Below are 16165 nucleotides of genomic sequence, written 5' to 3'. Positions count from 1 at the left end.
AGAGGACGAGGGCAAAGAAGAGAAGGAAGGAGAGCCATCTCTGATGAGATTAGGGCAACACTTGTTGATCATGTGATCAACCACGGTTTGACCATGAGAGAGGCTGGACTGAGAATCCAGCCCAATTTGAGTCGATTTAAAGTGGCGTCCATAATTCAAACCTTCAGAAATGAGAACAGGTATGCAACCATCTAATGACTATTTTAGCATTACAGTAATGTACTGTAAAATACGTATGACTGCATAGTATTGCATAAACATTTGTAACTCTAAGCCATCCATTTACTGCACTGCATTGAATGAATGAGGTTGGTTATCATGCTGTACTACATTTTTTTGTACATTGTTTACAGTTCCTATGCTGAACACATACTGTGTTTGAATTCTGTACAGAGTGGAAAGGCAAAGACATCATTGAGGACGAGGACGCTTGTTTACAGATGTACAAGAGACTGCAATTATAAATATGGTTTTGGCCAACAATGCAATTAGGATTAGAGAGATAAGAGAGCATATCTTGAATAATGCCACCATATTTAACAACATCAATGCTGTAAGCCTGTCGACCATACAACGCATCCTCCAACGGCACCGAGTGACGATGAAACAACTTTACAAGGTGTCATTTGAGAGAAACTCTGACAGAGTCAGTATGTATGCAACACTACTTCCAGTACTTCAGACATAACATATTTACTCATCTGTATATCCTTTTGTCTGTTACAGAGAGTATTGGAGCTGGATGCCCATGTAATTCGCCATGAATTTATTTATGTAGATGAGGTTGGCATCAAAACCAGGCGCCGCGGAAGAAATGTAATAGGACAGAGGGCAATTACCAATGTCCCTGGACAGCGTGGGGGTAATATAACTATGTGTGCTGCCATCACTCAAAACGGGGTCCTCTATCACAATGCCACACTGGGTCCGTACAACACCGGCCATATGGATGCAATTTACACAATGCTTGTCCCTGATCCAGATCAGGAGCCTGCTAGATTTGTGGTTTTATGGGACAATGTTAGTTTTCACCAGGCTGTTCTGGTCCAAAACTGGTTTGCCACCCATCCACTATTTGTAGTTTGTACTTACCCCCATATTCACCTTTTCTAAATCCCATAGAGGAATTCTTCTCAGCCTGGCGCTGGAAAGTGTATGATCGCAAACCCTATGCCCGCATGCCGCTTCTCCAGGCAATGGAGGACGCATGTGGAGACATAGAGGTTGCCTCTGTCCAAGGTTGGATACGCCATGCTAGGAGATACTTCCCTCCATGTGGAGACATAGAGGTTGCCTCTGTCCAAGGTTGGATACGCCATGCTAGGAGATACTTCCCTCCATGTGGAGACATAGAGGTTGCCTCTGTCCAAGGTTGGATACGCCATGCTAGGAGATACTTCCCTCCATGTGGAGACATAGAGGTTGCCTCTGTCCAAGGTTGGATACGCCATGCTATGAGATACTTCCCTCGATGTGGAGACATAGAGGTTGCCTCTGTCCAAGGTTGGATACGCCATGCTAGGAGATACTTCCCTCGATGTTTGGCAAGAGAAAACGTATTTTGTGATGTGGACGAACTATTGTGGCCAGACCCAGACCGGAGAAGAGATGAAGCGTAGCTTAGCACTGGTGACTGCCCCCCCCCCACCAAATCCTGGACTGCCCCCCCCCCCCCCGGGACCCCACACACACAATTGTGTTCTTTACTGTATTCTAAAGATTCTAAAGATTCTAATGCTACTGTATACAACAGTAATGTTTGGCCTAAAAAATATTTTCTGTTTCTACATTGCATTGGTGTTTACAGTGTACTTGTTACCCCTCTCAGCAGATTACTTTCACTGTAGAACATTGTATTGGTGTTTACAGTGTACTTGTTACCCCTCTCAGCAGATTACTTTCACTGTAGAACATTGTATTGGTGTTTACAGTGTACTTGTTACCCCTCTCAGCAGATTACTTTCACTGTAGAACATTGTATTGAAATGTAGATATAAGCCTATGAAAGACCAAGGAGCTTTAGATTTTTTAGATGCAAATGCTTCATTCTGACATGTGTTTATGGCATTTTGAATGCAGTGTTACATTTTGAAGGAGATGTGAGGCATTTTGCATTTTGTGTGAGCAGTTTTGGTAATTGTGTGTTGAGTTTTGAAAAAAGGAGATGGTTTTGAAAACGTGTGTAAGCAGTTGGAAAAAACTGTAACTAACCCAGGCTCCGGGGCACATTGGAGATGGTGGCGTGTATAACCCTGCCTCCAGATTGGTTGTCAGAGATGGTGGCGTTGAGGATGGCAATTCCAAACTCCACGTTATTAATGTTTCCTATGATGCTGCCTCTCGCCTTCTGAGGCCCGCCTAGGAGAGAGAACAGGTTTAGTGCACACACAGGCACGCACATGCCAAACACACGCACACACATGCCATGCACACACACACAAACACACACCATACCTGGACACGCTTGGCCGTTACACCTGGACACCTGGGTGGAGTCTCCTGGGCAGAGGCGGCCCTCGTTGCTAGGCGACGGGTTATTACAGAGTTTGACTCGAGTTCTCTCTCCGCCCGCACAGGAGGCGGAGCATTCTCCCCAGGGCTGCCACGCTCCCCAGTTACCATCCACTGCAAACACACACAGATATATAAAAATACATAGTCATGACAGAGTGAGCATCGACCCCCACACACGCTTACTTAAGGTAGTCCATCATGTCCGATGATGACTTCCACTACTGCTTGTGGGTTCACTGATGACTGTGTAATCTGATGCGGGATGCACACTGTCTGCCACAGACAGAGCTCACAAAGGCCTGTCCCATTGGGTCCGGAGCAGGCATGGTCATATTCCTTCTCTGTCGCTTAGCCAGGCTACGTTCCAGACTTTATTCCTTGGCCAACTGCACTCCGCAGCAACGGTCTGGAGGGACACAGGGTTCATCCCAGAGTTCTTTAGTGATATCTTCAGTTTGTCCTTTAGCTGCTTTTTTCTGCCCACCTGCAGAGCGACGGCCCAGTTGTAGCTGTCCGCACAGCCTCTTTCGCGGCGCCTGAGTGGCCTGGCCAAGCCATCTAACGCTGGTGGAGTGTGATGGATGCCTCAATGCTCCAGCAGTTTGGTTCTCTGTAGGATCTTTAAGTGCGGAACATGGTCCAGCCAGATCACTTTCAAAATGTGTTGCAGGCCTTTTACGTCAAAGGATTCCAGTTGTTCTAAGTGTCAGCTATAAACTGTCCATGTTTCACATCTATAAAGGAGTGTAGATATTTACACACTGCCTGGTAGACTGCTACTTTGGTGTGTAGGTGCAGGTAGGTTGCTGTTGTTAAAAGCCCTCTTCCTTAGCCGGTCAAAGTAGGAAGAGGCCTGTTTGACCCGATTCTGGATATCCTGGTCGATGTTGCAGTCTTCCTAGAGGATGCTTCCAAGATATTTAAAGTGTGGTACAATGGCCAGTGAGGAGTCTGAGATGGAGAATATGTTTCAAGTGGAGGGTCAGATGATTACTGAAATAGGACCTCAGTTTTTGGGATGTTAACATTCTGCTGTATGCTCTCACAGCTGCTGTGAGAGAGGCACAACAGGGCAATCATCCACGTACTGGAGCTCAAGTACCTGTTCAGATGGGGGGGGGGGGGGGTCTGTGCATATTTGTAAACAACAGCTGGTGCACGAAATCTAAGGAAGTCTCTAGATTTTGCTCGCCTGAAGTAGAGTATATTGTGATAAACTGCAGGCCACACTACTTGCCTAGAGAGTTCTCAGCTATACTTCTTGTGGCTGTTTATTTACCACCACAGACAGATGCAGGCACTAAGACCGCACTCAGTCAGCTGAAAAAAAAAAAAAAGGAAACCACTCACCCAGAGGCGGCGCTCCTAGTGGCCAGAGACTTTAATGCAGGGAAACTTAAATCAGTTCTACCAAATTTCCATCAACATGTTAAATGTGCTACCAGAGGGAAATCAATTCTAAATCACCTGTACTCCACACACAGAGACGCGTACAAAGCTCTCCCTCGCCCTCCATGTGGTAAATCCGACCACAACTCTATCCTCCTGATTCCTGCTTACAAGCAAAAATTAAAGCAGGAAGCACCAGTGACTCGGTCTATAAAAAAATGGTCAGATGAAGCAGATGCTAAACTACAGGACTGCTTTGCTATCACAGACTGGAACATGTTCCAAGATTCTTCCAATGACATTGAGGAATGCACCACATCAGTCACTGGCTTAATCAATATGTGCATTGAGGACGTCGTCCCCACAGTGACTGTACGTACATACCCCAACCAGAAGCCATGGATTACAGGCAACATTCGCACTGAGCTAAAGGGTAGAGCTGCCACATTCAAGGTGTGGGACTCTAACCCGGAAGCTTACAAGATATCCTGCTATGCTCTCCGACGAACTATCAAACAGGCAAAGCTTCAAAACAGGGATAAGATTGAATCATACTACACCAGCTCCAACACTCATCGGATGTGGCAGGGCTTGCAGACTATTACAAACTACAAAGGGAAGCACAGCCGCGAGCTGCCCAGTGACACGAGCCTAAATCACTTCTATGCTCACTTCGAGGCAAGCAACACTGAGGCATGCATGAGAGCATCAGCTGTTCCGGATGACTGTGTGATCACGCTCTCCGTAGCCGACGTGAGTAAGACCCTTAAACAGGTCAACATACACAAGGCTGCAGGGCCAGATGGATTACCAGGACGTGTGCTCCGGGCATGTGCTGACCAACTGGCAGGTGTCTTCACTGACATTTTCAACATGTCCCTGATTGAGTCTGTAATACCAACATGCTTCAAGCAGACCACCATAGTCCCTGTGCCCAAGAACACAAAGGCAACCTGCCTAAATGACTACAGACCCGTAGCACTCAGGTCCGTAGCCATGAAGTGCTTTGAAAGGTTGGTAATGGCTCATCTCAACACCATTATCCCAGAAACCCTAGACCCACTCCAATTTGCATACCACCCAAACAGATCCACAGATGATGCAATCTCTATTGCACTCCACACTGCCCTTTCCCACCTGGACAAAAGGAACACCTATGTGAGAATGCTGTTCATTGACTACAGCTCAGCGTTCAACACCATAGTACCCTCAAACCTCATCACCAAGCTAAGGATCCTGGGACTAAACACCTCCCTCTGCAATTGGATCCTGGACTTCCTGACAGGCCGCCCCCAGGTGGTAGGTGGGGTAGGTAGCAACACATCTGCCAAGCTCATCCTCACCACTGGAGCTCCCCAGGGGTGCGTGCTCAGTCCCCTCCTGTACTCCCTGTTCACCCACGACTGCATGGCCAGGCACAACTCCAACACCATCATTAACTTCTTGGAACTCTGGGTATTTCATTATTGGATAAAAAAAAAACATTCCCGTTTTAAGCGCAATATTTTTTCACGAAAAGATGCTCGACTATGCATAGAATTGACAGCTTTGGAAAGAAAACACTCTGACGTTTCCAAAACTGCAAAGATATTGTCTGTGAGTGCCAAAGAACTGATGCTACAGGCGAAACCAAGATGAAATTTCAAACAGGAAGTGCCCCAGATTTTGAAGGCGCTGTGTTCCAATGACTACTTATATGGCTGTGAATGGGCCACGAATGAGCTTAGACTTTCTGTCGTTTCCCCATAGTGTCGACACCATTGTGACGTATTTGTAGGAATATCATTGGAAGATTGACCATTTTACACTACATCTACCAGGTGGTCGCTTGGTGTCCTCCGTCGCAATTATTGCATAATCTCCAGCTGCAGTATTTTTCCGTTTGCTTCCGAGGAGAAACCCAACTGCCACGAATGATTTATCATCGAATAGATATGTGAAAAACACCTTGAGGATTGATTCTAAACAACGTTTGCCATGTTTCTGTCACTATTATGGAGTTAATTTGGTAAAAAGTTTGGCGTTGTAGAGACTGCATTTTCAGATTTTTTTCTTAGCCAAACGTGATGAACAAAACGGAGTGATTTCTCCTACACAAATAATCTTTTGCTATCTAACTGAGAGTCTCGTCATTGAAAACATCCAAAGTTCTTCAAAGGTAAATGATTTTATTTGAATGCTTTTCTTGTTATTGTGAAAATGTTGCCTGCTGAATGCTAGGCTTAATGCTATGCTAGGCTATCAATACTCTTACACAAATGCTTGTGTAGCTTTGGTTGAAAAGCATATTTTGAAAATCTGAGATGACAGTGTTGTTAACCAAAGGCTAAGCTTGTGTTTGAATATATTTATTTCATTTCATTTGCGATTTTCATGAATAGTTAACGTTGCGTTATGGTAATGAGCTTGAGGCTATGATTACGCTCCCGGATACGGGTTTGCTCGACGCTAGAGGTTAAGTTTGCTGACGACACAACAGTGGTAGGCCTGATCACCGACAACGACGAGACAGCCTATAGGGAGGAGGTCAGAGACCTGGCCGGGTGGTGCCAGAATAACAACATATCCCTCAAAGTAACCAAGACTAAGGAGATGATTGTGGACTACAGGAAAAGGAGCACCGAGCACGTCCCTATTCTCATCGATGGGGCTGTATTGGAGCAGGTTGAGAGCTTCAAGTTCCTTGGTTTCCACATCAACAACAAACTAGATTGGTCCAAACACACCAAGACAGTCATAAAGAGGGCACGACAAAGCCTATTCCCCCTCAGGAAAGTAAAAAGATTTGGCATGGGTTCTGAGATCCTCAAAAGGTTCTACAGATGCAAGAGATTAAGGAGATTAAGGCTCTGGATGGTAGGCAGGGTTTAGGGGTACGTCCAGGACTGAGTAGTCAACTTGGTACGGCTGGTTTAAGAGGGCTTCAAATTGTTCACTCCACCTCTGGACTAACCTAGTTTGGTCCTTTATAAGAGTGGACTCATCTACACTTCTGAGGGGACCGGGGAGAGCAACTTCCTGGGTAGTGGGTGGTCTTCAAGGCATCATAAATGCTGTACCTTTCATATCTGTCCGAAAAGATTGGATTTCTTGACTTTGGAGATCCACCACTCATTTTGTAGATGCCGTAAAGCACTGTGCCTCCCACTGCTGCTCATGCCATTGCTTTTGGAGGGCCTCAGATGTAAGGCTGTTGAGTGTGTCTTTATATACCTTGTGTATGTCAAGTAGGGTGGAGATGTACGTGGAGTTTTCATTGAACCAGTCCTGATGTTTCTTACTGCTGTACCTGATGGAGTGGGCTGCATCATCCGATGATCTGTCCAGCACTCCGCTCCTCTCACGGCTCACGTAATGAGGACATCCTTGATATCAGAGCGCCTGACAATCACGTAGTCTATGAGGTGCCAGCGCTTTGATTGTGAGTGCATTCAATAGGTTTTGTATTTGTTTTAATTTTGGAACATGGTGTTGGTGATAGTAAGTTCATGTTCAGCACAAAGGCTTAGCAATCTCAATCCATTTGCGTTGACATGACCAACGCCGTGCTGTCCTATCACTCCGTTCCATATCTCACACACACAAACACACACTTACCAGGGCAGTTGGCTGTGCTGCACCTCTGTATCTGTGAGTCTGCCCCGGCACATGCTCTGCCCCCATTGGCGGGTCTGGGGTTGTCACATGTTCTGTAGCGCTTCATCTGTCCTCCATTACACGTCCTGCTGCAGCTGCCCCAACTACTCCACAGACCCCAGTTACCATGAACTAACAGGGTGAGGTAGAGGGGGGAGGGAAAGGGAAAGGATAGGAGAGAGAGAGAGGGAAAGAAAGAGATGCATCTCAGTCAGTACACACAAAATGTCTGCAACACTTGATCAATGCAACTCGCTGTAGGTGAGACAGATGAACCAGGTGAGATAAGAGTTAGTGTAAGAGGATAAGAGTTAGTGCAAGAGGATACGAATTAGTGTAAGAGGATAAGAGTTCCTGTAAGAGGATAAGAGTTATTGTAAGAGGATAAGAGTTAGTGTAAGAGGATAAGAGTTCCTGTAAGAGGATAAGAGTTAGTGTAAGAGGATAAGAGTTAGTGTAAGAGGATAAGAGTTAGTGTAAGAGGATAAGAGTTAGTGTAAGAGGATAAGAGTTAGTGTAAGAGGATAAGAGTTAGTGTAAGAGGATAAGAGTTAGTGTAAGAGGATACGAGTTAGTGTAAGAGGATAAGAGTTAGTGTAAGAGGATAAGAGTTAGTGTAAGAGGATAAGAGTTAGTGTAAGAGGATAAGAGTTAGTGTAAGAGGATAAGACATAAGAGGAGTAAAGATGTCACTACTCACCAGGGCACGGGTCACTGTTGCAGAAGTCGATGTGCACGTCGTTACCCTCACACTGCCTGCCCCTGTGCTGGGGGGCGGGGCTGGCACAGAGGCGTGTCCGTTGTCTGGTTCCACCCCCACAGGAGACACTGCAGGCCCCCCAGCTCACCCACGATGACCACTTCCCATCCACTGGAGGGTAAGAGACAGAGTCAGGCCCAATCCCAAATCAACCCCAAGCCCCTACACTCTAAACACTTGAGTTCTGAGAAGATTTGATAGGTATAAGCAATCTGGTAGTAGTCCCTCCACAATTCAATCTGATAGGCCAGGTGAAAAAGAGTACAGCTTATCTTAAACTACAGCAGCACTGTCCCTGTCCACCCTTAATTCCCAAAACATTTACCCCGACAGTGTCTTAGTTCCCAAACCATTTACCTCGACAGTGTCTTAGTTCCCAAACCATTTACAAGGACAGAGTCTTAGTTCCCAAACCATTTACCAGGACAGAGTCTTAGTTCCCAAACCATTTACCAGGACAGTCTTAGTTGCCAAACCATTTACCAGGACAGAGTCTTAGTTCCCAAACCATTTACAAGGACAGTGTCTTAGTTCCCAAACCATTTACAAGGACAGTGTCTTAGTTCCCAAACCATTTACAAGGACAGAATCTTAGTTCCCAAACCATTTACCAGGACAGAGTCTTAGTTCCCAAACCATTTACAAGGACAGTGTCTTAGTTGCCAAACCATTTACAAGAACAGTGTCTTAGTTCTCAAACCATTTACCAGGACAGAGTCATAGTTCTCAAACCATTTACCCCGACAGTGTCTTAGTTCCCAAACCATTTACCTCGACAGTGTCTTAGTTCCCAAACCATTTACAAGGACAGAGTCTTAGGTCCCAAACCATTTACCAGGACAGTGTCTTAGTTCCCAAACAATTTACCTCGACAGTGTCTTAGTTCCCAAACCATTTACCAGGACAGTGTCTTAGTTCCCAAACCATTTACAAGGACAGAATCTTAGTTCCCAAACCATTTACCAGGACAGAGTCTTAGTTCCCAAACCATTTACAAGGACAGTGTCTTAGTTGCCAAACCATTTACCAGGACAGTGTCTTAGTTCCCAAACCATTTACCAGGACAGTGTCTTAGTTCCCAAACCATTTACAAGGACAGTGTCTTAGTTGCCAAACCATTTACCAGGACAGTGTCTTAGTTCCCAAACCATTTAACAGGACAGTGTCTTAGTTCCCAAACCATTTAACAGGACAGTGTCTTAGTTCCCAAACCATTTAACAGGACAGTGTCTTAGATGCCAAACCATTTACAAGAACAGTGTCTTAGTTCTCAAACCATTTACCAGGACAGAGTCATAGTTCTCAAACCATTTACCAGGACAGAGTCATAGTTGCCAAACCATTTACCAGGACAGAGTCATAGTTGCCAAACCATTTACCAGGCCAGAGTCTTAGTTGCCAAACCATTTACCAGGACAGTGTCTTAGTTGCCAAATCATTTACCAGGACAGAGTCTTAGTTGCCAAACCATTTACCAGGACAGTGTCTCTCCTTGCAGAGTTGTGTCTGTGTGTCGGGGCCCTCACACGGTGGCCCGTGGAATGAGGAAGGGGGGTTGTTACACAGACGCACTCTGGTCTGCATCCCTTTACCGCACGTCTCACTGCACGAGCTCCATGGCAACCACGCCCCCCAGTTACCTGCCACTGGGATAAGATAATCATTATGATCCGTGCTTGGCCAATCATAATCTTTAATAATGTCTGATTCTATTGATTCCAATTCTATTGATTCTATCATTCTATGATTGTTTATCCAATGAGTGGAATGTACAGGAGTAGAGTGCTTGCCATGACCAGTACTCACCAGGGCAGGGCCTGATGCTACACATGATGGCCTCCACTGCCTTGCCCTCACAGGGTCTGCCCCCATGCTGCACGGAGGGGTTGGTGCAGGTGCGCACCCTGGTCCTGTTGCCCTGGCCACAGGTACGAGAACACTCTTCCCACTCTGACCACTCTGACCAGTTACCATCCACTGCATGGACAGACACACAGGATACAGAGAGTAACACGCACACGTGCACACATACACACACACACACTCACACACCGTGACTGGACTGACCTGGGCAGGGCTTGCCCTGGCAGCTGCGTGTCTCTGTGTCCGAATTGGCACAGTGGCGACCCCCGTTGGCAGGCAGGGGGTTGTTACACTGCCTCAGCCTCCGCTGAGTCCCGACACCACAGGACACACTGCAGGGGCCCCACTCCATCCACTCTGAGAACCCTCCGTGCACTGGGACAGGGCCACAGAGAGACAGGGTTAGGCATTGTCACCACACTCAATCATACTGTGTGCATCCCAGATAGCACCATATTCCCTCAAATAGCACCCTATTCCCTCAAATAGCACCCTATTCCCAATTTACCAACCTCCTTTTTACCAGAGCCCTATGAAGCATGAGATCTGACTTCAGTATTCTTGTGGACTGGAGTACAGATGTCAAAGCGATTTTGCTGTGCATTCTGGTATTTTAGCATAACCAGAGAGGTAGACTGAAAACATTTTTCTAATCCAGTGTTTCTTAATCTATGGGTCCGGGCCCAAAGAGGGCCCTGGGCAGGTGAGAGGTGGGTCGCGAGTTGTGAAAATAAGCATTCTTTTATTTAATTTGATTTAAAAAAAACTTTTTACCTCTTTTTTAAAATACTTATTCCCCCTTTTTCACCCAAATTTCGTGATACTCAATTGGTAGTTACAGTCTTGTCCCATCACTGCAACTCACAAACTATAACTATACGAACCCCTGGAAGTCACCTCCCCACAAAAAGTTGGGTTGACGTACAGTAGATACTTAACTCACCTCTGACAGTGAGAGTGACTCTGACCAGCACAGAACCCAGGAGGTTCCTGGCCACACACTGGTACTCGGCTGTGTCTTCCTTCTGGGCGCTGGTCAACCTCAGAGAGCCGTTGGACAGGGTGGTGAAGCGCTCGTTGCCCAGGAGAGGGCTCCCCTGGCGGGACCACTCGATGACAGGAGTGGGCTCCCCTTCCGCCCGGCAGTTCAGTAGCACCGTGGTGCCAGCGTCTACCACCGTCTCTACCGGCTCTACTGTGATGGAGGGAGAGCCTGTTGGAGTACAGCATAACACATGAACTTTACTGTAACCTTTTTAACGTCTATGTGTATCTTCTTTCAGAACACAACACGGGTGGAGGGAGAACCTGACAGAGGAGAGGTGGGGCATTACGGCATGGAACTGAATAGGATTACCACAAAGGATAACTATTTAGTTTAGTTCATCTACTGTATACTCACTCTGCAAGGTGAGAGTGACACTCTTCTCCACCACCCCAGCATCGTTGGTGGCCACACACATATAGTTCCCTGCATCTTCATTCTGAGGAGAAACAACAACAGTTAGCACTATCAACAAGATTAATCTAGACAAGAACAGACTACAATGAATGTTCAGGGGAGAAGTATAGGGTGGCACACAATTTGGCCAGCATCGTCCGTGTTTGGCCGGGGTAGGCCGTCATTGTAAATAAGAATTTGTTCTTAACTGACTATATATAGATATACTAGATACAGTGTGTAAACTCTGTAATAGTGCTGTACCACAGTGTTGTAGATATAGATATACTAGATATGTGAACTATAATAGTGTTGTACCACAGTGATGTAGATATAGATATACTAGATATGTGAACTCTAATAGTGCTGTACCACAGTGTTGTAGATATAGATATACTAGATATGTGAACTCTAATAGTGCTGTACCACAGTGTTGTAGATATAGATATACTAGATATATAACAGTGTAACAGTGTCGTACCACGGTGCCGTAGATGGCCAGAGAACCGTTGTCCAGCTGGTGGATACGGTTGCTGATCTGGATGTTGACACCCTTCTTGCTCCACTGGATGGTGGGCAGGGGGTCTCCTCGTACCTCACAGTTTAGGATGGCGTTACCCCCCAGAGGCTCGATTCGGTTGGAGTGGAAGTCCCCGTCGATGATGGGGGGCTCTGGACACAATAACAGGGCAGGGTTTTAGTCAACCACATTCAGCTGTTACACAGGAGCTGGACAAAAAAGAAGAGCCACTAAGAAGAGTAAATTAGTGCTAGGTCACTGTTTTCTGCTCACAAACAGTAGTCTTTTAATAAAGCTCTTGATACAAATACAACATTTTGACCGACATGGTAAACTGTGGGCTAATTAGGCCCAGTACTGACACAGGAGGGCCATATTTGGAAACAGGAAGGGATGTCACACCTTTGACGTAGACAAAGCCCAGGGACTTGATGGTTCCCACACGGTTCTCAGCAATACAGGAGTAGGTTCCCGAGTTGTCTTTGGTAACCCGCTCGATGACCAGCTCACTGTGTCCATTCACATGGTCATAGTGAGCTACAGGGACAGATTAGAGAGAGAGATGCCACCCTAAAATCTTATCAACAGATCCAGTAGGAAATATTGGTACATAGGAAAAACTACAAGAATAGCAGAATGAATGTCAATTATAAGTCCAAAATATATATGGCAAATATTTAATGTACAGAAAGAGTTGGCAGTTTCTCTTCTTTCTAAGCAGAGTGGGGGATGGTGAGGGGGCGGAGCATACCTGGGATGATGATGTTGTTGAAGGCCCAGGTGATTTTAGGAGGGGGGATGCCGGTGACCCCACAGGCCATTACTAGGCGCTCTCCCTTGTTGAGGGCCATGTCTGCCAGCAGCTCAGTGAAGGCAGGCTGGGTGTGGACGGACAAACTGACTGTCTGGCTGTCCTGACCTACCGTGTTAGTGGCCACACAGGTGTAGCTGCCCTCATCATCAGGCTGGGGAGGGGAAGGAAAGGGGCGAGGGAGAGAGAGAGAGAGAGAGAGACTGTATTCGTTCAGAAGTTAGCTGACAATTCTGATCTTTACGCTCTTCCATCCATTATGTAACTCCTAAGCCCTGGTCGTCTACTATGATCCCTTACCTGAGCGATGTCGATGACCAGCTCCCCAGAAGGCAGGATGGTGTACTCTCCAGAGGTGTCGCTCAAGGGGGTCCCCTCCTTCTCCCAGGACAGGGTGGGCTGGGGGACCCCCTCTGCCACGCACGCTATCTGGGCCTGGCTGTTCTCCACCACAGACACCTCCGACTCCCCTCTACGGATAGAGGGAGGGACTGGAAGAAGGGAAAGAATGAGGGGAGATTTTCCCATATTACATTTTGCACAGGAACTGGACAAAAATAACAAAATCTACTTTTTTTTTTACTGCGTTAGACCGCTGAGCTAGAGCTAAAGCTAAGGCTTTAGCGTGGGCATCTAATGAAAGATCTTCGCAGCGTATATCACTAGTGAATGGCCAGTCCCATCATTCCCAGCATGATGACTCACTCTGTACAGTTAGGCTCATCTCCAGACTGCTGGTGCCAGCTGCGTTAGCTGCGGTGCAGGTGTATCGACCCATGTCCCCGGGCTGGGCGAATGCTATCTGCAGAGACCCTGAGCTCAGGACCCGCTGGCGCACAGACTCGCTGAGAGGCTGCCCGTCTTTATGCCAGGCCATGGAGGGTGAGGGAGAGCCTTCAGCTTGGCACAGCATGGTGACAGAGGAGTCCAGGGTAACCAGGTAACTCTGGGTCTGGGAGCTGATCACTGGAGGGACTAGGGGAAGGAGGCATGGAGGTTAAAGGTAGGAGTGGATATTGCTGCCTATGGAGATACGTATACTGTGGAATGCAGTGTTTGGTTTTCGCCAGACATAATGGGACCCATCTCATCCAAAAAGTTGACTCAAGTTTGCCATAAAGCACTGGGAAGCACCTGGATGATCAAGACTCTTCGGAGAATGCTCTATGAACAGATGAGTAAACAAAACATTTTTTGGGATGACATGGGTTCCATTATTCCTGGCGGAAACATAACACTGCATTCCACAGTAAGAACCTCATACCAATGGTCAAGCATGTTGGTGGCAGTGTGATCGTTTGGGGATGCTTTGCTGCCTCAGGACCTGGAGGACTTGCCCTAATAGGAAAAAACATTAATTCTGTTCTGTATCAGATAATTCTACAGGAGAATGTCAGGCCATCCATCTGTGAGCTGAAGAGTAGCTGGGTCATGCAGCAAGACAATAATCCAAAACACTCAATTAAGTCTACATGAAAATTGTTAAAAAGCAAAATAATTGAAGTTTTGGAATGGCTTAGTCAAAGTCCAGTCCTAATCCCAATTGAGATGTTGTGGCAGGACTTGAAACAAGCAGTTTATGCTTGAAACCCACAAATGTTGCTGAGTTAAAGCAGTTCTGCATGGAAGATTGGCAAACATTCCTCCACAGCGACGTGAGAGACTGATCAACAACTACAGGAAGTGTCTGGTTGGAGTCATTACAGCTAAAAGGGGGGCACAACCAGTTATTGAGTGTAAAGTGGCAATTACTTTTTCACACAGGTACATGAGGTGTTGCATAACCTTGTTTATGAAATAAATTAAATAAGTATGCAACTGTTGTGTTATTTGTTCATTCAGGTTCCCTTTATCTAATATTATATTTTGGTTCAAATATGCAGAGGTAGAGAAAATTACAAAGGGGGCAAATACTTTTTCACAGCCCTGTATGACGTACACTGAGTGTACAAAACATTAAGAACACCTTCCTAGTATTGAGTTGCACCCCCTTTTCCCCACAGAACAGCCTCAATTCATCAGGTCAAGGACTCTACAAGGTGTTGAAAGTGTTCCACAGGGACGTTGGCCCATGTTGACTCCAATGTTTCCCACAGTTGTGTCAAGTTGGCAGGATGTCCTTTTGGTGGTGGACCATTCTTGATACAGAGGAAACTGTTAGCATGAAAAACCCACTAGTGTTGCAGTTCTTGACACTCAAACCAGTGCGCCTGGTATCTACTACCATACCCTGTTCAAAGGCACTTACATCTTTTGTCCTGCCCATTCACCCTCTGAATGGCACACATACACAATCCATGTCTCAATTGTCTCAAGGCTTAAAAATCTTTCTTTAACCTGTCTCCTCCCCTTCATCTACAGTGATGGAAGTGGATTTAATAAAGGATGTGAAGAAGTGACGTCAATAAGGGATCATAGCCTTCACCTGGATTCACCTGGTCAGTCTGTCATGGAAAGAGCAGGAGTTCATAATGTTTTATACACTCAGTGTATAACACTGTAGGAAAAGGAATTAAGAAGAAAGACAGAAATGAAGGTGAACATTTCATGAGAATAGAAAAGTGATGATATTTTGGGCCCACCTTGTACTCTGAGTTTGGTCTTGCCCAGAGCGGTGCCAGCAGGGTTCTGGGCCACACACATATATGTTCCTGAGTCTACCACAGCAGCTCTGGAAATCTGCAGCCCACCGTTAGGCAGCACGGTGAAGACACCTTCTAGTGGGACGAGGAGAGAAGCAGGGTTTGCAACAATATAAAAACAGACAAGGTCAAACCAGGACACAGACAGACAGACAGACAGGCAGGCAGGCAGGCAGGCAGGCAGGCAGGCAGGCAGGCAGGCAGGCAGACAGACAGTGCTGCCAGCCTACCGGTGCTGGGGATGTTGATGCCCTCTTTCTGCCAGGTGATGGTGGGAAGAGGGGAGCCAGTAGCTCTGCAGGGGAGGGTGATGGGGTTGTTAACGATCACATCCATAGTGGAGGGGTGGACCTGGATCACTGGCACCTCTGGAGAGAGAGAGAGAGAGAGAGAGAGAGAGAGAGAGAGAGAGAGAGAGAGAGAGAGAGAGAAAGAGAGAGAAAAAGAGAGAGAAAAAGAGAGAGAAAAAGAGAGAGAGAAAAAGAGAGAGAAAAAGAGAGAGAAAGGCAGAGAGCGAGAGCGAGAGCGAGAGAGAGAGAGAGAAAGAGACAGAGCGAGGCAAAGAGAGACAGAGACAGAGAGAGACAGA

General features: G+C 46.5%; 1 protein-coding gene across 1 annotated transcript in view; it reads right to left on the bottom strand.

Annotated features, from left to right (window-relative positions):
* The window catches only part of LOC139409507 (hemicentin 1), a 242956-nt gene that overhangs the window by 17122 nt on the left and 209669 nt on the right, over window positions 1-16165 (bottom strand). Inside the window, exons 78-93 of the mRNA XM_071154768.1 lie at window positions 15807-15944; window positions 15517-15651; window positions 13640-13909; window positions 13235-13425; window positions 12875-13088; window positions 12526-12660; window positions 12085-12275; window positions 11565-11646; window positions 11106-11375; window positions 10367-10537; window positions 10106-10276; window positions 9775-9945; window positions 8240-8410; window positions 7501-7671; window positions 2455-2625; window positions 2212-2358 (exon numbers count right to left, since the gene is read on the bottom strand). Coding sequence (XP_071010869.1) covers window positions 2212-2358; window positions 2455-2625; window positions 7501-7671; window positions 8240-8410; window positions 9775-9945; window positions 10106-10276; window positions 10367-10537; window positions 11106-11375; window positions 11565-11646; window positions 12085-12275; window positions 12526-12660; window positions 12875-13088; window positions 13235-13425; window positions 13640-13909; window positions 15517-15651; window positions 15807-15944 — 2799 coding nt within the window. The remainder of the gene's footprint in view (window positions 1-2211; window positions 2359-2454; window positions 2626-7500; window positions 7672-8239; window positions 8411-9774; window positions 9946-10105; window positions 10277-10366; window positions 10538-11105; window positions 11376-11564; window positions 11647-12084; window positions 12276-12525; window positions 12661-12874; window positions 13089-13234; window positions 13426-13639; window positions 13910-15516; window positions 15652-15806; window positions 15945-16165) is intronic.

The sequence above is a fragment of the Oncorhynchus clarkii genome, chromosome 5, assembly GCF_045791955.1.
Source record: "Oncorhynchus clarkii lewisi isolate Uvic-CL-2024 chromosome 5, UVic_Ocla_1.0, whole genome shotgun sequence".
Lineage (NCBI taxonomy): Eukaryota > Metazoa > Chordata > Actinopteri > Salmoniformes > Salmonidae > Oncorhynchus > Oncorhynchus clarkii.
This window is presented reverse-complemented; position numbering and strand designations above follow the sequence as displayed.